The 20,248-nt window shown below is 45.6% G+C and overlaps 6 protein-coding genes across 9 annotated transcripts; 4 read left to right on the top strand and 2 right to left on the bottom strand.

Annotated features, from left to right (window-relative positions):
• The first annotated feature begins 98 nt into the window (after positions 1 to 98).
• LOC132261014 (lysosomal Pro-X carboxypeptidase) lies at positions 99 to 1,866 on the top strand. The gene is made up of 4 exons (XM_059759503.1): positions 99 to 372; positions 437 to 607; positions 670 to 1,693; positions 1,759 to 1,866. Exons 1-4 carry the CDS (start codon positions 209 to 211, stop codon positions 1,837 to 1,839), a joined length of 1,440 nt encoding a protein of 479 aa, XP_059615486.1. The 5' UTR covers positions 99 to 208; the 3' UTR covers positions 1,840 to 1,866.
• LOC132261020 (trafficking protein particle complex subunit 1) lies at positions 1,695 to 2,587 on the bottom strand. The gene is made up of 4 exons (XM_059759510.1): positions 2,375 to 2,587; positions 2,178 to 2,320; positions 2,031 to 2,097; positions 1,695 to 1,967 (listed from the first exon to the last, which is right to left on the bottom strand). The coding sequence occupies exons 1-4, from the start codon at positions 2,468 to 2,470 to the stop codon at positions 1,836 to 1,838; spliced, it is 438 nt and encodes a 145-aa protein (XP_059615493.1). The 5' UTR covers positions 2,471 to 2,587; the 3' UTR covers positions 1,695 to 1,835.
• LOC132261004 (unconventional myosin ID) lies at positions 2,578 to 8,929 on the top strand. Of its 2 annotated transcripts, none has more exons than XM_059759470.1 (8): positions 2,578 to 2,648; positions 4,004 to 4,169; positions 4,233 to 4,339; positions 5,120 to 5,315; positions 5,463 to 5,905; positions 6,612 to 8,470; positions 8,530 to 8,690; positions 8,752 to 8,929. In XM_059759470.1, the coding sequence occupies exons 2-8, from the start codon at positions 4,078 to 4,080 to the stop codon at positions 8,915 to 8,917; spliced, it is 3,024 nt and encodes a 1,007-aa protein (XP_059615453.1). In that variant the 5' UTR covers positions 2,578 to 2,648; positions 4,004 to 4,077; the 3' UTR covers positions 8,918 to 8,929. The 2 variants fall into 2 exon arrangements, with proteins under 2 accessions (XP_059615453.1, XP_059615454.1); XM_059759471.1 differs by lacking the exon at positions 2,578 to 2,648 and adding an exon at positions 2,907 to 2,984.
• A 26-nt stretch (positions 8,930 to 8,955) lies between these two features.
• LOC132261007 (aryl hydrocarbon receptor nuclear translocator homolog) lies at positions 8,956 to 12,336 on the bottom strand. The gene is made up of 9 exons (XM_059759473.1): positions 12,212 to 12,336; positions 11,369 to 11,918; positions 10,766 to 11,260; positions 10,554 to 10,704; positions 10,382 to 10,494; positions 10,198 to 10,321; positions 10,036 to 10,144; positions 9,832 to 9,967; positions 8,956 to 9,742 (listed from the first exon to the last, which is right to left on the bottom strand). Exons 2-9 carry the CDS (start codon positions 11,889 to 11,891, stop codon positions 9,525 to 9,527), a joined length of 1,869 nt encoding a protein of 622 aa, XP_059615456.1. The 5' UTR covers positions 11,892 to 11,918; positions 12,212 to 12,336; the 3' UTR covers positions 8,956 to 9,524.
• A 214-nt stretch (positions 12,337 to 12,550) lies between these two features.
• LOC132260186 (endoplasmic reticulum junction formation protein lunapark) lies at positions 12,551 to 16,548 on the top strand. Of its 2 annotated transcripts, none has more exons than XM_059758152.1 (5): positions 12,551 to 12,769; positions 13,584 to 13,946; positions 14,066 to 14,435; positions 14,689 to 14,889; positions 16,266 to 16,548. In XM_059758152.1, the coding sequence occupies exons 1-5, from the start codon at positions 12,743 to 12,745 to the stop codon at positions 16,454 to 16,456; spliced, it is 1,152 nt and encodes a 383-aa protein (XP_059614135.1). In that variant the 5' UTR covers positions 12,551 to 12,742; the 3' UTR covers positions 16,457 to 16,548. The 2 variants fall into 2 exon arrangements, with proteins under 2 accessions (XP_059614135.1, XP_059614136.1); XM_059758153.1 differs by having other exon boundaries at positions 12,553 to 12,769; positions 16,326 to 16,548.
• Positions 16,549 to 17,193: 645 nt separating this feature from the next.
• On the top strand, positions 17,194 to 20,113 carry LOC132260185 (uncharacterized). Of its 2 annotated transcripts, XM_059758150.1 has the most exons (3): positions 17,194 to 17,301; positions 17,987 to 18,077; positions 18,142 to 20,112. In XM_059758150.1, exons 2-3 carry the CDS (start codon positions 18,031 to 18,033, stop codon positions 19,646 to 19,648), a joined length of 1,554 nt encoding a protein of 517 aa, XP_059614133.1. In that variant the 5' UTR covers positions 17,194 to 17,301; positions 17,987 to 18,030; the 3' UTR covers positions 19,649 to 20,112. The 2 variants fall into 2 exon arrangements, with proteins under 2 accessions (XP_059614133.1, XP_059614134.1); XM_059758151.1 differs by lacking the exon at positions 17,194 to 17,301 and having other exon boundaries at positions 17,867 to 18,077; positions 18,142 to 20,113.
• The last annotated feature ends 135 nt before the right edge of the window (positions 20,114 to 20,248 follow it).

Below are 20,248 nucleotides of genomic sequence, written 5' to 3'. Positions count from 1 at the left end.
GAAAGTTGTGCATATAAATCCCAAATAACAATAATAACTTATAATGCTTATAATAAAGGCAATAAATAGCAAGTATAACAAAATAAGAATCTTCCGCCGCTCAAAAAATTTCGACTCAGATCTCCAGATTGCAGCCCTTTAACCCATTAACGCCCCTTTAATCAATGCTGCGCGTCAGCTGTTTTCTAGCAGTTGTGTCAGTGCAGCAATGGTGTCGATTCAAATGGGTTCACTTCGTTTCCTCCTCTTTTTCGTGATTTTGGCTCTGTACGGCATTCATGGGGGCCTCGCTGGCTACACTTACGCCACTAAGTGGCTCGAGGTGCCCGTGGACCACTTCGGTTTCGCCAACAATGATACTTTCAAGATGAGGTGAGTTGAGAACTCCGGCGTTTTGACCTCATGCTCCTTGTGACTTTCCTGTCGTCTGCTTAAGATACCTCAAGAACGACTCCTTCGCCTTCGAACCAGACACCGCTGCGATCCTTTTCTACGCCGGCAATGAAGGCGATATTGAGCTATTCGCCCAGAACACGGGATTCATGTGGGACGCCGTCATGGACCGGAGTAATGGACTCAATGCTGAGCTCATATTTGCCGAGCACAGGTCAGAAGGGTCGGGCATTTTGCAATAGCAGATAATTGAGTGTTATATTGTTCTACTCGCAGATATTATGGAAAATCCCTACCGTATGGCAACAAATCCTACGATTCTGCGAAGCAACTGGGTTACTTATCGTCCGAACAGGCACTTGCGGACTTTGCTTCGCTCCTGCAGGAGATCAACAAGGACAACAGGCGCCCAGTAATCGCAATTGGAGGCTCTTATGGGGGAATGTTGGCTGCGTGGTTCCGCATGAAGTATCCGCACATGGTTTTGGGCGCAATTGCAGCCTCAGCTCCGATCCTGCAGTTCACTGACATCACGCCTTGCGAAGTCTACAATAGGATTCTCACTTCCGTTTACGCCACGGCATACAGCAAGGACTGCTCGGACAACATCCGCAAGTCCTGGGCGGTGCTCAAGAGTCGCGCCGAGACGGAAGACGGTAGAGCTTTCCTCACTAGGAAATTCAATCTCTGCGCGAATCTTACAAAGCAAGACGACATCAAGGATCTCAAGGATTACCTTACGGATATGTACAGCAATTTGGCAATGGCAAACTATCCTTATCCGGCCAACTTCTTGGCTCCACTGCCCGCTTATCCAGTGAGGGAGTTCTGCTGGCGTCTGAAGGGTGGCAATTTAAACGACACTCAATTGTTGGAGTATCTGGCCAGTGCAGTGTCCGTGTATGCGAACTACACAGGGAAAGTGCCCTGCTTGAATGTTAAGCAATCCACCACTAACTCTCTAGACACGCGCGGATGGGATTTCCAGTCCTGCACTGAGATGGTAATGCCCATGTGCTCGAATGGGAAGGACGACATGTTCGAGCCCGAGAAATGGGATTACAAGAAGTTCTCCGACGACTGCTTTCAGCGACTTGGCGTGCGTCCTCGCAGTGAAATCGAAATGGTGACTCGCTATGGTGGGAATCAAATTGAAACAGCCACGAACATTGTGTTCAGCAACGGCTTGTTGGATCCCTGGAGTGGTGCCGGAGTTCTGAGGACGCCCAACAGTCGCATTAAGATTGTCATCATCCCGGAAGGAGCGCATCATATTGATCTGCGAGCCAAGGATCCCAAAGTAAGTTGCTTGTATGTCTCTCCTTTATTCTCCTGCTCGAATCATTTCACATTCCGCCCTTTCAGGATCCCCAATCCGTGACTGTGGCTCGCCAGATGCACCTCAGCACGATCAAGGAGTGGATATCACAGAGATACTCAGCCTAGATGCTCTTGATGCCACCGTAGAAAGCCGATTGCTTGATGAACTCGTCGCACTTGGCCTTAAACAACTCAGACGCGATAGGCTTCTCCGGTAGGCAGAAGGGATTCTTCACAACGTACTCCAGCCATATCTGAGGAAACGCCTCACATTAGCTCTCTATTACTTTTGTACGAAATACAATAATACTCTCTACCTTCAAGTAAAACTGATTCATGAACTCCTTAATGCCCGTCGAAGCTGTGTCAGTGTTCATGACGAATCTGCAAAGAAAAAGGGATTTTCAAGATAACGGCGCTGAATCCCCTTCTGGACACGCAGATTCCCGTCTAACTGAACTTACTTGAGTCCTGAGGAGGTCTCTAGGATGTGCAGGGCATTCTTGTTGGTCTTGTAGTGCATGTAGCCGTCTTTCATGTCCGTGGGTGAGATTTTATTCACGAAAGACTTCATTGAGTAAATCATTCCGTACATCAATTTTGCCTCCTGCCAAACAAATCACATTAGCCTTTTTCCCAGCTTCACCATAACTTTCCTCACCTCTTCGCACGTAATTCCTGATTGCTTGAGTCTCGTCCATTCTTGGTAGTACAGGAGATTGCCTTGCTTATCGAATATGTAGAAATTGTAGATCATCTTTGCAGAGGAATGTCAACAAAAACAACGATTTTGGCAGACTTCCATTTTCTAGCAGTTTAGCGGTAACTGTCAGGTTTCCCCAATCCGTTGGAGTGTTTGACACCTCATCAGTGTGCGATATGCTTGTTCCGCTGGACTGATTTCACCGGCTGTTATTTTGAACGTTTCCCTCCTAGTAAGTGTTGCAAATCCCACCAGCTCTCTCTCCACAGCTGGGGCAATCCCCAAGCGATCGCGCCGCGCTGCAAAACAGTGGTGACCGCGAAGATTTTCCCACGGAAAAGTGCGTCTGCAAAGCGGCTCTATTTCACGCACAAAAGCGCTACTTTTCATCATCTTTTTCCTGCCCGCACGACTATTAATAGACACTCTCCCTCGCATTCCGTAACTCTCCAGTGACAGTGCGTGTGAAAAGCCCGCGGAGCAGCCGGAAAAGCCTGCGAGAAGAGGGGAATTTTGGGCACTTTTTTTTTGTTGACGTGACTCATCGCGCCGCTGAGAGGTTTCGAAGGTGCGAAAAACCTGTGAAGTCCCTACGTGATGAGAATTTTGCCTCCAAAATTTGACCAAAATCGCGCAATACAAACGAAGAAGGTGTTCAATGAAAAATATTAATAGTATTTATGTAACACATTTGCTCTTTTCTTTGTGTCTTCTTGCTCTCGTGAGAGATGAAAATAAAAACAAAAGACTTTTCGTTCAAGGAAAGCGAATTGGAAGGTCAAGATTAAATAGGCGGGGCATTTAATTGGGAGGAGCAATTTTAAAACCTTTTTCAGGGAGAACTCAGTCTCAAAATTTCAACAAATATACTGGTCACAAAATATTTTTAAATTCTAAATACATATGAAAGAAAGAAAGAAATAGGCCAAATTTCACTGCTCAAATCACAAATTGGCAACATTCATATGCGACTTTTATTTATGGAGCCGATGAGTCTCATTATCAGTTATTTTGCTGCCTTTTTCATATTAAATAACACACTTTCATTCCAACGATATTTTCCTATTGACGCCGAATTGGACTGCCTTGGAGCATTACCATTATTTTACCACTGACTAACCCTGAAATATTCTACTGAAACTATCATCACATGTCCATAAATCGCGGTTTAGTGACTCACTTGGCGCGCATACGCGAGTTTTGCGTCATCATAGTGGAGAATCTCAGCATGTAAAATGCAAAATAGGGCACTTTAAGGATTAACCTCGGCTTCTGACCCACTCAATTAGGTCTTATCGGAACATCAAATCGCTCTTCACAAATGAAAAATCGTGTAGTTTTCGAATGCGAACGAAATATGAAATGCACGCATGCATTTCATGAGTGTGTGACTCAAGAAGCTTCAATCGCGGTGACTCAATCGTGAGCGCGAAGCGAGGGCGTCCGTAGTATCGCGCGTGCAGTCAAGGTGTGAACTCGCAAAGATTGTCCCGTGAAGAATTCTCAATAGATAACAAGCGATCGAGTGCTGTGGAGACTTTTATCAGTTCACAACTTCAGTGATGTGTGTCTTTTCGCCCTGAACAGGTGTCCGAAGTGAATCACATTCCTTGCTGCGTTCTTTTCCCTGCGCGCACCGTCCGAGAAAAGCCCCAAGAATCATGGTCATCGCGGAGACTCAGCCCGGAGTGCACGATCTCGTGCTACTCGATCAACTCACGGAGGAGAAAATCGTGGACAACCTGCGGAAAAGGTGAGTCTCTGCGCTTGTCCAAACACTTTCTCGAGTGTAAAGAGTGCGCATCTCTCTGGCCAGGTTCCAAGCGAATGTGATCTACACGTACATCGGCGAGGTGTGCGTCTCCATGAATCCGTACCGCGAGATGAACATCTACGGAACGGACAATGTCAATAAGTACAAAGGTGAGCTCTCAATATCCACACTCCCTTATCACTGATTTCGTTATCTGTCTATTGAACTACTTAGAAAAGTCCTCTGCCGCACTTGACAATGGTTCTTTTCTTAGAATTCCATGCAATATGACTCTCTTCCTGTATTTATCTTAATTCGCTGAATATTTTCTCCATTTTCCACCGCAAATTGTGGATGAAGTCATTGATTACTGGCAATGAATTTCACTGAAGAGATATGACAATCCCTGACTGTAATGAGAAGCACTCAGACATGAATGTAGAAACTTTTTCTTCATCCAAATGATTCCAATCTATCCACCACGAACTGTCTTCGTCACATTTACTCGCAATATTACTATTGAGTCATTGATGGAGAGCATTAAAGATTGTTCTCTTCGGTTTTTTTGGGCGTCCGCTGAGAAATGTTTGCTGATAAATAAACAGCGGATTTACGCTTGGGAAAAAAATTCCTTGCGCGTTTCAAGTGCAAATTTTGGCGTTCTTTGTGGTGAAAAATTGCGTTAATGTATAATTTTAGCATCACTTTCCTCAAATGCGACGAACGGCAATGAAATAGAGCTATAATTGGATGGCAAGCGAAAGTCTTTTCCGTTCAATTTCCTCTCTCTCTCTTTCCAAACATTTGTTCGGTTATTGAACAGTAATTTCAGCAGGGCGCGAATGATATTATGTAACGAGCAAGAGTCAATCTAATCTTATCGTATTGTCAAGTAGTTCTCCAATGACTTTGAGGAGTATTTTAAGAAATTGGGTGATTTACCTTTGCAGGTCGGGAACTCTTTGAGAATCCACCGCACATTTTCGCCCTCGCAGATGCTGCCTATCGTGCCATAAAGCAAAAGAACAGCGACACTTGTGTCATAATTTCCGGCGAGTCTGGAGCTGGAAAAACCGAAGCATCGAAGATTATCATGAAATACATCGCGGCAATAACGAATCCCGAGAGTCAGAGTCAGATTCAGAGGTGATATTTCCATAATTCTTTCGCAATGAAAAGAGAATGAGCAGTAATCGTAATGAAAAAAAAATTCCAATTTATTGCTAACGATTTGTGAAATGCTCTCTCGCAATAATTGCTGGTCAGTTGGTAAAGCGTGGAATTCTCTTGCAGAGTTCGAAACGTCCTGATCCAGAGCAATGCTCTTCTGGAGTCTTTCGGTAATGCCAAAACCAACAGGAATGACAACTCCAGTCGCTTTGGCAAGTACATGGAAATTGTGTTCGACTTCAAGGCGGATCCTGTGGGCGGAGTGGTGACGAAGTACCTTCTGGAGAAGTCCAGGGTGATCCAGCAATTGCCCGGCGAGAGGAACTTCCACTGCTTCTATCAGCTGCTAAATGGCGCGAGTGATAAAGAGCTGAGAGATCTTCAGTTGACTCGTGACCCGAGACAGTTTCACTACACCAGTCAAGGAAGTGTAGATCCCGCGGAGAAGGCCAACTTCAAGACCACTCTGGCCGCTCTCACATCCCTCCACTTCAGCGCCGAGGAGATTCAGACCATCTGGCGACTCCTCGGAGCCATTCTCTGGCTCGGCAATGTCCAGTTCAAGAGTGAGTCTCAATGAGTCTGTTTGTTGTTCGACTCTCTTGCGCAATCGGGAAGAGATAATTGATCTAATTGCTGGTAATTGATGGGTAACCTGGAGTCTTTTGCCTCGGGAATGTCGAGTCAATGGATTTTTGATTAGATCATTTTCATAAATGAAGATGACGCGAAGCACTGAGGCAGTCATACAGTTGTAACAAGGCATTTTCTCAATATAATTTTTGATGCAATTACACTTATATAGAAATGGGCTAAAGTACAGTTCACATTCTGCGCTGATATTGAAAAAGCAATGCTACAAAATCGAAAAACTTAGTTGGGAGAATTCAAAATCATGAAAAGAAAATCATACGAACATCCAATCATTAATTAAAAGGAATTCAATTTTGGATCGAATGGATCCAATCCACAGAACCAGAGTTATTCAGATAAAAATTGTGTTGACTATAGAAATTCCAGCTCTTCACAAGCTTGGCAAAATGCTTTCTCAATACAATACCATTTAATTTACTCAGTGAAATCCCGTGAATTATGACAACACATAAGAGGGATAATCATGTAATCCATGCTCGTAAATAAACGCGCTTTTTCGGGCGCGCTCCATTCACATTTTCACGCACTGCCGGCTTGTCTTCCCACTCAACAAGAGATGCTCTAGCGATAGCGCTGAATCAGTGAACACACCTCAAGTCTAGCATTTGTCATTTGCAGGTGAAGACGACAAGTTGGGCGTCGCGAACCAGAACGCCTTGAAGAATGTGTCATCGCTGCTGCGCGTGACGGAGGCTGATCTACGCCATGCTCTCACGGGGAGAGTGATTGCGGCCCATGGAGATGTTGTGGTGAAGGAGCACAACGTTTCTCAGGCGGAATTCGGCCGCGATGCGTTGGCCAAGAGCATCTATGAGCGTCTCTTCGACTGGATCATCGAACACATAAACCGCGGCATCGCCACGCCGGGCGACAAGAACCTGCAGCGGTACTTCCGTGAGATTGGCGTGCTGGACATCTATGGATTTGAAGTGTTCGACACGAATAGCTTCGAGCAATTCTGCATCAATTATTGCAATGAAAAGCTGCAGCAACTCTTCATTGAACTTGTGCTGCAGCAAGAGCAGGAAGAGTACCGTCGCGAGGGCATCGAGTGGACGGTGATTGAGTACTTCAACAATCAGATCATCTGCGATCTGGTGGAGAAGCCACACTCAGGCATCATTGCCACTATGGATGAGGCGTGTCTCAATGTGGGCAAGATCAATGATGAGATCCTCTTGGAGGCGATGGACAAGAAGCTGGCCCAGCATCCGCATTACACCAGTCGCCAGCTGAAACCCATGGACAAGGAGTTGCAGCACAAGAAGGACTTCAGGATCGTGCATTTTGCCGGCGATGTTGTGTACAAGATCGATGGATTTCTAGAGAAGAACAAAGACACGCTCTTCCAGGACTTTAAGAGGCTGCTATTCAGCTCCAAGGATCCGCTATTGAGTGGGATGTGGCCCGAGGGCGCTCAAGACATCTCTAAAATTACCAAGCGGCCACTCACGGCTGGAACACTCTTCCAGCGATCCATGCAGGAACTTGTGAAACAGCTGAAGACCAAGGAGCCTTTCTACTTGCGTTGCATCAAGCCGAACGACATCAAGGCGCCTGCGAAATTTGATCAGGACCGTGTGATTCACCAAGTTCGCTATCTTGGACTGCTGGAGAACGTGCGTGTCCGGCGGGCGGGCTTCGCCCATCGTCAGACATACGAGAAGTTCCTGGCGCGTTACAAGATGATCTCGCAGTACACCTGGCCGAACTATCGTGGCGCTGGAGCCAAGGAAGGTGTCCAGGTGCTGATCAAAGACAAGGGATTCCACTCAGACGTCAAGTACGGCCGATCGAAGATTTTCATCCGATCCCCAGGAACTGTGTTCGATCTCGAGAGGCATCGCAATCAGATGATCCCGCAAATTGTGACGCTGATCCAGAAGCACGTTCGAGGATGGATCTGCAGGAGGCGGTACAAGAAAATGCTAGCCGCTCTGACGATCATCAGGTATTACAGGAACTACCGTCTGCGGATGTACGTGGAGAAATTGTCAAAGCTCTTCAGAAATGCGCGCAATATGCCAGACTATGGGAAGAACATTCAGTGGCCGAGCGAGAGGTTGATTCATCGCGATGCCAGAAGGATTCTCATGGACATCTTCACCAAGTGGCGCTGCTTCATGATCCTCAGACGCTATCCAAGATCCGAGTGGCCGACTCTGAGACTCCAGATCGTTGCTGCTCACGCCATGGGCCGAAAGCGCCCCCATCTGGGCCTCAATCGCAAGTGGCAGGGCAATTACTTGTCCATAGCGCAGGAAAATTCGCAATATAATGCATTCAATGCTAGCGCCAGGACAATGATGAGTACAGACAATTTCAAGAGCATCCTCTTCTCGGGCTTCGTGAAGAAGTTCAACAGGTTCAATAAGACAGCCGACCGTGCCATCATGATCACCGAGAACACCATCTACAAGCTGGAAGATGCCAGAGGAAAGTTCCGGAATATGAAGAGATCCATCGCCATTCGAGATGTGAGAATTTACGTGCCTACTGAGAGTTTCATTAAGGCTAACGTCTGTGCTTTTTACAGCTTACTGGGCTTAGCGTGAGTCCAGACAGAGATCAGTTGATTGTTTTCCACTCCCCGGACAACAATGATCTTGTGGTGGCGCTCCAGGCTGAGAACGGGGCGCTCCTGCACGAGGATAGAATCGGAGAAGTCGTGGGAAATGTTTGCAAGCGATACTACGAGTGAGTGTGATCTTGGCAATCAACTGGAGAAAGTCTTAATAACATTTCTCTGCCTTTCCAGCATCCACCGGAACGACCTCAGAGTAATCGTCGAGACATCGATATCGTGCCAGTTGGGCAAGAAGGCCCGCAAGCTGAACGTGGAAGTCGTGTCGGCTACCACAGTACCGGCGTTCAAGAATGCCGGCAACCTCGTGACATTCGAAGTGCCTCCAATATCCAACTGAGTACTTCAAGTGCTTTTTGCAAAATGCGTGCTACTTAATTATACTATTACGTTTTTGTATTTAACTTAAAAAGGATCATCCATAAATGTAATTTATATTATTTTTGTAACAGTATCTCTGCTCGTACATAAATATATTTTGAAAATCAAAGAAAATCCGTGCGGTTTTTCTCTCTCGTCAAATGCTTGAAAATTATGTGCTGGGAAAATTATACTGAATTCTGTGTGTATGTGTGTAAATTTATGCTATAGATGTAAAAACTAATTATAGAAATTCTATTAAATAAATCGCGTGGAATTTGACAAAACTCACTTTAGCTATTGCAACGATTTCGTTTCTCTAAATCTTATGATCAATTATATTCTCACTCTCTTACATTCTAGCTACACTTAATTTGCAAAAATTATACTTATAATTCCTCTTCTTAACTACCATTCATCTATTAGCTATAGAGAAATCAAGATGTCCAAACATATTAAAATGCATTTAAACTTACATTTAATTGAGAGAGAAGGGCTTCAATATAATCAATTCCACTTAAGTACTCTCGGAATAAAATGCGCCCAGCCTCGAGTGGAGATGTTCATCCGGTGAGAGAGTCTCGCGTTCACTCGAAGGGCGTCGTGAACATATTGATGTTGAGATCCTCAAAGGACGTCGTGCCGCTCTGATCCAGCATCTGCAGCATATCGGAGAGTTCCTGCCCCTGCGGCTGGCCTTGTGGATTGTTGGGCGTCACAATAGAGACCGTGTGCGCAGTGGCGGTCGTTGAGCTGGGTCCCGGCGGCTCAGGCTGCTGTCCGGGCGCCTGCCAACCCCAAAGATCTGCGAAGAAGAGGAAATAGTCATTTTGTCAATCGAACGAATTACTTTTGATGATTTTAATCTGAGTAAATTGACATCTAGACACTCACTCGTATTCGCGTGCGGAGGCTCAGCGGTCTGATAGTTAGGCCGCAAGTTTCCTCCGCTCAGCTGAGTGTACGTCGGACCACTGGGAGAGCGTGAAGGACTCAGCTGATTGTATTGATATCCCTCAGTGACGGGTTGCTGCAAGAATCAGAGAGAAATTCCATCACCATCTATTCTCAATTCTTAAGGACTACTCTCCGCTCTACCTGCCGGATGGGCCAAGCTGTGGGCGCTGGAGTGGGCGATGTCGTATTATTCTTGTGAATGCGTCCTAATACTGTATTAGAGCTGGCCGGAGCTCCAGGAGAAGCATACCTGCAAGTACTTATATGTAAACACCGTCTCAGACTCCCCCTAGGCTTCCTTACCCAACAGGCGACGAAGACATCTCGTATCCACTGTAAGCGGCCGCCGTTGTTTGCGTGCTTCCAGGACGCTGAATGTTATTTTGATTGGAAATGTGAGGAATCATCTCGTGAGGATTGTAAACACCTGCAAAACACATAAAAACTATCTGCAAAAATTCTTCTTAGGGCTATTTTGGCAACTTACCGCTGACAACTGGTGGATCTCGCCTGTTCTGGAGAGAATAATCCAATCCGGGCGCTTGATATGCCTGTTCTGTGGGATCTGGAGTCACATTCTCTTGCGTAGCATGAAGAGATCTACCAAAAAGATCATTTTTCAACTTCCATTCTTCTCAATCGGAGACATTTTTACTCACTTTGCCGAGCTGTTTGTGCACACAATGTACTCCACTTCATCAGTGTAAGGATTCAGGAATGCGTAAGCTTGAGTTCTCAGCCAGATCCAATCGCGATTCTTCGACCGAAAGCGATACATCACTGAAAACATTTGTCCCTTCTGCTTGAGAACTGCAAATACAACAGCATTTGTCACATCAATCCCTCCTCATACCTTCTTCTGCACACTCACCCTGCTCAAAGTTCTCTTTCATGTGGTTTTGATCCTCTGGATGGAAGAATTCGTAGCACAGCTTTCCCAGAAGATCGGTCGGAGCGTAGCCCAGAACATTCATCACGCGCTGATCCACAAACGAAAACTTTCCGTCCATCGTATGGCGCGAGATGAATTCATTTTGATTCTGCGATCCCGACAAGTCCGACAGGTTGGATGTCGACGTGACCTGGAGGCGTCCGATGGCCACGAGGCAGCAGTTTCCAGTGTTGAACTCGTCGTCCACTGGACGGTCCATCTGCACGCCTGGGAACATATCAGTTGGCGGCCAGTGCTTTATGTAGCCAGTGCAGTGCACAACGGCATAATTGCGTCCGTCCCTCGCGGTGCCCAGAGAGTTCCTCTGCTTCAGACGATTCAAGTGGCCCGTGGCCATGTTGTCCGTGTTCAAATTCCCGATGCGCATTCGGCAAATGAAGCCACGTCGAGATCCCATGCAGAGTCTCATGGAAGCTGAAATAGGATTAGTATTTATTTAAATGAACCAAAGCTTGTGCAAATAACAGGTATCAATTGAATATTGTGCATAATGTTGTTTTAAGAGAAATCTTCAGTACTCACATTGATGTCCTTCTTTCTTCACCGTGCCCGTCTTCAAATCCAAAATCCTGCCACTGTTCTGGGGCTCCTGCGTTGACAATTGCTCCCTGACTTTCTCCTTGTCATCCGGATGGACATTGTCATAGATGCAAGATCCGTACCACTCGCTCTGGCTGTAGTTCAGCACCGGAGATATCGAGTCGCTGACATAAATGATCCTTCCGGAGTCGCAGGATACGACAAAGAGGAACCCGTCGGCCGCTTCCAGGATCAAGTGCTTGAGTTCCTGATCGGTGAGGAAACTGGGCTTGTACGTGCCGTCAGTGCTGGTGTTGCCGGTGCCCCTGAGCGCCTTCATGTGCGCCACCGCCATCCGGAGAATGGTCAGCTTGTCCGGCTTGCGCGCCAGGGCGCTGCAAGTGGGCACCATGTCCGACAGCTCCGTGATATAGGCAGTCATCTTGTTGCGACGTCGTCTCTCGATCTCACAGTGATTCTCCCTGCTGGCGAATCTCTCCTTGTCCTGGATATTCTCGTCCTCCATCGTTGCTCGGTTTCGATGCTGCCCAATCTGCAATGTATACAAAGGCGCTGAGGGGCGGAGTCTCATCGGAAAAACACAAACAAATCTTCAGTTCTTGCACAAAGCACCCCACCCAGAGCAACAACAGTATGAAAAAACAACAATTTCAGATGTACACTCAAGTTTCGCCTCTGTTTTGTGTTCTTCAGACTATTATTTTGGCCACAAAAGACAAACAGAGGTTTTCGTGTGAAAATGATGACACCTCAATTTTCACACAACCATTTCTTTGCTTGCCATCGCTGAGGCGCGGTAAAACCCTATTACATTATCTTCCATACCTCCTAATGCACTAAATGGGGTAGATTTTACAGTGAAAAGCGGTGATTTTTCCAGGTAAAAACACAAAAAACATTAAACTACCACTGAAAACATCTCCTACGCCATTTTCATTCGATGTCAACTGCGGATTTCAACTAACTTCAGACTAAGCCATGGAATTGCTCAGTTGGCCACGAAAAAACTCTGAAAATTGCACGAATTCAAAGGATCTTACGTCGTTTTTGCAAATTTATTATCAATTAGGACTAAATTTATAGAATAAGGTTGTGATACTCCTGAAAAATCGGTTAAAACAGAAAACATCGCCACAGAATACTTTCGAGATTGTTCGCTAAGTGGCGCTGTGAGCGGTTGTCATCGCGATGTCACCACAGGTTGGCCCAAAAGCCCACAAATAATGTTGCTCTCAGAAAATTGGCAATTTTGCTAGTGAAAAGTGCCGGGAAAGCCATCAAATCTACATTGTGAACAGCCATAAGTGTCCTGAAATCTATTCCAGTTGCAATCACCGCAATCAGAGTTGCACAACAATGGGAATATTGATATCGAAGTTTCGGGTGAGCTAAGCTTTGTTTGTCTTATGATATTCCTAAAATTTTACGTAAATTTATTCATATTCGACGTGTCTTTGCGGCTCCGATGAGGCGAGACGTTGCTTCGGCCGGGGGGTCAGTGGGGCGAATGTCCAGGAGTCGGTAGACCGAGCTGACAAGTGATTTATTAATAGACATGATTACCTATGCTTTCAGCGGCATTTTCAGCTGATTTTCGCGCTTTTCAGCACATTTTCGCCTATTTATTATTCAAATGGCTAGAGGAGTGTCCCCAAGTGCCCCAGAATTGGGAATATATGCTCCCGGACAGGCAATTGAGGCTTGTGTTGAGGTTCCGGAAGGTCAAGGGCTTCCTATCACCTTATCAGTCACTTTGAGGCGCACCCACGCACACTGCCTTTATTGCGTTTATTGTTCAGTGCACTGAGAAAGTTCACAGAGATGAAGTCATGCAAAACCCACACTTCTAGTGAGTTTGGACGCAGTCAATGAGTCTCCAAGCGCTCACCAGGCAGCAAAGACGAGGAGAAAGTGCAATAGAATTCGCAACATTGCTAATGAAGTTGAGGAATTAATTAACTTTGACTATATTTAGCCGTCTCCCGTCATAAATTTGCGATCATAAAGGCCTTTTTGTGCACTTTGGGGCAGAAGATCGGCTTTTTCAGATGGAATTTCTACACAACACTCGATTTGTTGGCAATGGATCAACAAGTCTTTCACGTTTTGTTCATAAAGATTCATAGCAGAAAACATGTGAATTCCAAATTTCATGCTTTACTAATTATTCTTCTGTTCTGTGTCTGTCACTTTGCAGAAAAAGGAGTCGTCCTTCCAGAAGCTGGAGAAGATTGAGAAGAGAATCAACGAAATTGAGAGTTACTCGGTGGAGACGCAGAAGCGACAGAAGAGATTTGTTGGGAATTTCATAGTTGGATCTCTTATCGTGTTTATCGTCGGTTTTGGTGTGTTTTACTTATTTTACTTTCCGCCAACGTGGACTGAACGGATTTTGTACAGCTGGCCTCTTCTCTGCTTCCCCTTCTTGATCCTCACCGTGCGATGGATCCTCAATCTGTACTTCGACAGGCAATTGAACAAGAAGTCCGATGAACTCTTTTCTTTGCGTGACAAGAAGAGACAGACACTTGAGAATGTTATGAACAATGAACCATACAAAGTGAGTCAAGACAAACTTTCTGTTGCCTTTTATTGCCTCACTAATGAGTGGCATTATCTCTTTACACCTTGTTTGTTTTTACCACTGACATTAATCTGGATTCGTTCTCACTTTCTCAGGTCGCTCTGCAGATCTTGGACAGATTCAGCGACAAGAACGCTTCGATGAGAATCATGAAGACGCCCGCTGCTACTCCGGCTGCCACTCCGGTCACGGATAGGCGATTGGGTACCGGGCATGAGACGCCGCAGGTGCGGAATATGAACTATGTCAGTCCCTACAGACCGCAACACGCTACTCCTGTCGCGAGGACACCGAATCCAACTCCAGCGCCGCGGCCGCGATCTGCCACTCCGACGAGACCACTCACGTTTCCGGTCATCGACTGGCAGAAGCGCAATGTGGTGGAGCGAATGGTGGATTATTTGGTCGGTGATGGACCGTCATCGCGATATGCCATGATCTGCAAGTTCTGCTTCAGACACAATGGTGAGGAAAACTACTTTTCCTGCAATCTTATGGTACTCTTGATTGTCAAAAACCATTATTCTTTGATATACAAAAAAAAGTCTTCTATATTTCAATGCGGACATTTCAATGTAGACAAATTTGAAGCCAAATTAGTGTAGAAATTAAGTAAATTCTGGGACTTTTATTCCTCATAGAACCTGAGATTGCTATGATGGATGAAAATGGCATTAGAAGGAGCCTGTCCTAATGAATTCTTTCCTTTATTCTGCAGGTATGGCACTGCAGGAGGAGTTTGAGTACTCAAATTTCGTTTGTGCATACTGCAATAAGATGAATCCAGCGAGAAAACTTCGTCCGACTCTCACAAGTTTGGAGAGAAACGGCGGAAGTGCAGGCGTCGCGAGGGAAGAGAAGCCTGGCGAGAAGACTGATAGTTCAGAGAGCGTTCCATCGTCCAAATCGTCAGACAATGGTGAGTTGTGTGTGTGCATTTCTTTCACAACTCTGATGATGAGAAATATCAGTGATTTATTCGCGCTTTGAGCTTTTCCTGCGCACACGACTTAATTTATTGATGTGGCGTGGAGAGAGAAATTCATAAATTCTCTAGCGTCAGTGTTTATTTTTTCGCGATTCTTTTCCCGCGCCTTTGAGTGTGTTTTCAAAAGAGTTTTTCAATCAGCAGCCAAACCATTTGTCCAGCCGTTTCAATTAGATTCTCATTGTTGAGATTCTTCATGTTGCTTTGCGTCTTTGCTGTGATTTAGAGCGGCTTTTTAGTGGAGGATGAATTGAATAAATTTGTAGCATTTCAATTGAATGCTTGACGTGATTTATCAAAGTTGAAATAAAACTTGTTCAATCACATTTTCCATCTGCTGATCGCTCTTGCCGAAATATCACTCCAAATCTTGCACTGACTTTGCTGCAGAAAGCCTAAAAATATCAGTAGAAAACTATTAATAGACTATTTTGGGGGAGATTTTATGATCATCTTCAGCATAATTTCTCTGGCAAGAGGCTTTTTCCTGCTGAACAACCAAAGAAGCAATAGTCTGAAGAATTTGAGAAGCCATAAAAGTGTTTAGAAGACGATAAAGCACACTAAAACAGTCCATAAAGTGAATTATTAAAATATTAATGTGACCTCATTTGACATGAAAATACGCTCAAGAAAAATAACGTTTTACACGAGTTTACGATAACCAAGCGATGCTAAGAGCTGGAATTTCACATTAAAGCATCTCTCTATGTAATCTATCATTGATTTTAATGTCGCGAAATCTAGCAACTAAGCATAGAAGGTGGCTAATTCATTGTAAATTATGAACATAATTTTGATCTATTCATAGAAGAAGATTACAACAAAAGAACTTTTATCGAAGTATTTTATAGCCATAGAGAGGATAAATAATCCACGATTTTATTCTATAGGGTTGACTTTATTTAATAACTATTTGATGGGACGTTATCCAATGGATAGTTTCCTCATCTGATTGACTTTACACAGATTACAAGTTAGGAGACTTACCGTCCGAATCATCGTTCTCTAGCCAATGAATAACCTTTATTTTGGAGTTAGAACATTAATTTCCAACGTCGCGGGCTTATCTTTCAGGAACGGCAAGATCAAGAATTTACCAATAAGAAATTTTGCCAGAGGGCAATTATTTTCTTATAATTTCCTATGGTTTTTTTTTATGAACTCCCAAAAAAGAAGCAAAATAGTCTATCGCGAGTTCACTCAGAAATCGCAGTGTGATGTGTTCGCTTCGCTTGCCTATGGAATTTATATGATTAAATTACAATGCTTCAGTTTAAGCCTACTAATTTCACTATACTGCGCAGATTCAGTTGCTCGTGCTCAAATTCTGGAATTCATGGAACACTTCTGCAATCTCGTTGCAGAGGAAGACGTGCGATTCACACCGTGGAAGAAGCAGAGCGACGGAGAGGTGCAGGTGATGGAGAGCGGAAGTGAAGGTGTAGCAGAAGCGAGCGAGGGCGAGAAGGACGTGAAGCAGAAGAAGGAGGATTAACCAGAGGGGCTTTTATATCGACACACACAAACACTCACCAAGTCAGTGACATCGCGATAAATTGCTGATGAGAATAAATTTTTGCCGTTGAATGCCTGCCTTTGGGCGAAAGTGTGTCGATTGAGGAATGATCGCGATGTCGCGGCGCGACAGATTGCGAATTGCACAGAGTTTCGCGGGTGTGCTGAGACTGAGACTCTCTGCGAAGCCACTTGAGATCACATTAGGATGCATTTGTGCCTCTGGCCACTTGAGTCACTCCGCGAGTGTCTCTCGAGAGTGCAGTGATTTGTGGCTCGCTCTCGGGCTGAGCGAAAGAGTTGCTCCGTTCGCAATCACGATCATCTTCGATCGCTTATCTAAAATAAGATTATTACATGGCGCTTTTTCATGGTCCCATGTGCGATGCGAGGCGCGCGCAGAAACACCAACACGCAAAGTAAACAAATTTTGCCCTCCTCAATGGAAGTTATTGAGAGTGAAAAGTCCGACGGGAGGAATGAAGATTTGAGTAGTGAGTCGACAGTTGATTTTGCCTTTTCGCACTGACTCCAATTCTCCCGCGCGCCTCACGACAACTCACGTCGCCTCGTTTTACATAATAATCTCTCGCAAGTTTTGCTCGTGCGGTGGATAAAGTGGTGAAAAATCATCTTTCTGGCTGTCCAACAAACTTTCGGCAAAAGAGTGTGAAACCATAGAGTGAAAAATGTGGAGAAGAGCTCGTGAAAATGTGTGATCAAATATAGGCCAACAACATGCCTATTTATAATTGCGATGAACATCCATTTTTCCGGCAATGCTAAGGTGCTCCTGAGCCACGTTGTGAGATCCTGAGCAAAAATGTGAGGAATGCCGCGAGGTCATCAATTGGGAGATTGATTAAATATGCCCATGTCCAACTCTCATCGCCCAATTTTCACCCACCCTCCGTGCCGAGGAGTCAGCCAATGTGTTTCCATTGTGTTATTGTATTCGCAGCACTAACACTGCTCCTCGCAGTCGCTTTTTCCCGCTCTGAGCCAAAGTGGCGGCGCAAAACAGCCGCGGCTAGTTAGTTTTATCATCACATCAAGAGAGTGATTGAACTGTTTAAGTCTATATTGGGAAAAGGTGTTCATAACAAAGTATAATTTTCCGGGTATTTCTCAACTTTTAATACAGACATTGAATTATTTTGTGACTTTTTTTTGAAAATTTCAAACTTAGGATCATATCAACATTGTTAATGCTCAAAGTTTCTATCTCGGTACCTTACAAATGTATACTTAATAATTTGAAAACATTTTCTGTGCTAACAAATATTGCATTTATAAGTGAGGCCAGAGCAATCGAGGGTTTTCTGTATTCTCCTATCTTTAGTCTATGTTATGATTTTTGTTAGAGATCATTGTCTCGTTTCTGGCCGACGCTGCGGCTCTCAATCGGCGCAATCTCAGCGTCTGCTTAATTTAATCGCCTTCGCAGTGCGGCGTCGATGTGTGGTGTTTATTTTGTCGTTAATGAGCAACACGTCTTTCTCACTTTCAGCCACACTCGCTGCTCCTGATCTGTGGACGTTCGCCTGAGCCAGGATGCTTCGGGAGCGCCGCCGCCATGCCAACTTTAAGCCCAACCGCAGGTGAAGCATTTTGATGGGCGTTTAAGGATCAGCACAGATTTCACAGGGCGTGTTTCCCTTGCAGGTTGGACAGGAAGTCGTCCCGGGGAATGATCTTCGAGAATGAGGAGCTCAGACTACGGACGATCAATATCAATGCTGAGGTGGAGCGCGGTCAGTCGGACATTCGGAAGTTGCGGCGGGAAAATGACCAGCTGAGGCGGGAAATTTGGTGCCTGCGCGATGAGTACGATCGACTGGACAAATTGCTGAGGCACAACATGAAGGAGGGCGGCAAGAATGCCAGCGACTCTGAGGACTCTGGGGAATCCTGTGATACCTGTGGCGAGGAGGAAGACGAGGCTATTGAGGAGGAAGAAGAGGAGGAAGTGCCTCCCGAAACGGCGGAGAGCACAGAGAATGAGCAGAACAATCTCAAGGCGAATCTCCATGTGAAGTTCGACCACTTGTCCATTGTCTCTGAGGAGAATCTCGCGTGCAGCGGCTCAAGTTCGTCTCACACTTCACCACACCAGACGGCTTTCTCGGCCCTGTCGCCGCCAGACACGCCGGATCTGCCCAAGATCAACGATCTGCAGTCCGTGGGGCCGCCATTATCTCACTTCGAGAACATTTTCGCTGCGATTCCACACGAGAAGCCCATCACGCCCAGATCTCCACTACCGCCGAGATCTCCCACCGCCATCAGGAACTTTCAGTCCGGCGGGAATCTCGACGATCTCCTCCAAGACATTGAGGCTCTTTCGCAAGGAATTCTGCAGATGCAGAACAGAGAGAATGTCAATACGACGAGCCTGGAATCGCCCAAGATGATGACCAAATATCGATCGGAGGTGAATCTGGTGCTCTCGACGAATGACGCAGAAGCTGAGAAGGCACAGAAGCCCGATATAATTCTGATGCAGAGCGAGATAAAGCCACCCGAACCGATGCCTATTCTCTCAGCACTATATCCTCACCAGCCCGAGCGGAAGAACATCGTGCAGCAGCCGAAGGATAACTTTGACGCCATCCTAGCTCATCTACCCAGCGTTTCCAGTCACATTTTGACCCCCAAGATTCTCAGCACTGACGAAACGGGCAGCCCTGCTGAGGTGAAGGAGGATTGCAAGGAGAAAAGTCCAGAACGGGAGAAGAATAAGACACTAAACTGCCCATCATCCGAAGACAGTCGCCGGAAATCTAGGAGAGTTTCGCTCTACTTCAATGGGAAGAAGAATGAAGAACCTCCGGCCAAGGAGTCCTCCTCGGGCGCCACTCCAAAGATTCCCATTGGCTTCGAGCGCGTCAGTGGGGACTCCTCGAGTGCCACTCCGGGACCTGCGGGAGGAGCGCAGCATCACAGGAAGAACAGCGAAGTACCGACGAAGCACAAGAAGAAGCGTTCGCATCGCAACTCGCATCAGCCGCCGCTGGACGAGTTGGCGTTCGAGCGCAACAGTCTGGCCAGCTCCAGGGAGTCTTCGGCCAGTGCCAGCACGCGATCGCAGAAGTCCCGCCGCATCTCCATCAACTCCCACGCGGGCGGCAAGATTCCCTGGTGCGCCTGCTGGGGAAACGGATGCATCTGAGCGCGAGTGTGACTGCCCATAGATAAGTTCTCACATTGTATAAGAGAGGAAAATTGAGTCGCGGCGGAGCGAATTAAAATAACTTTTTCAACAGTCTCTCTTCCTGTATCACTTCCGTGTCGATTTGCTGGGGCTTTAAGAAGGGGAACTCATTGAGGCGTCTTCGTGTAACGCATAAGATCTCTTTGTATTTATTTATCTTGCCCAGAATTGAATTGGAAATGGTTAATGATGATTTTATGTATTGTATTAAAAAAAATTATAACCCAGTGGTTCGATGCAAACCGCTTGAGCTTTGGTAAGTAACTTTTCTTTTGCTTAGCCCCTCGCAATCAGAGACACTCAATTCATAATTGAGAAATAAAAACTCGTAAACATCCTCAATTTTCTCAATTTCCACCGCAGAAAAGTGGAAATTGATGAAGTCATTGAACAATATTTACGATTCTTTTCTTCCACGGTTTTTCATGGCGAGCTGTGTGAAAATTTGGCGGGAAAATGACCACAGACTCGTGTTTATTTTCAATCCATCCTCGCCTATTCTCATGTGCCTTGTTCTCCGTCACGCAGATGAAAGCATTCAGCACTGAAGAGACAAGC

Source organism: Phlebotomus argentipes, unplaced genomic scaffold, assembly GCF_947086385.1.
Source record: "Phlebotomus argentipes unplaced genomic scaffold, Phlebotomus argentipes genome assembly scaffold_18, whole genome shotgun sequence".
In the NCBI taxonomy this organism is placed as follows: Eukaryota; Metazoa; Arthropoda; class Insecta; order Diptera; family Psychodidae; genus Phlebotomus; species Phlebotomus argentipes.
The sequence above is the reverse complement of the archived record's forward strand: the minus strand, read 5'-3'. Positions and strand labels throughout refer to the sequence as shown.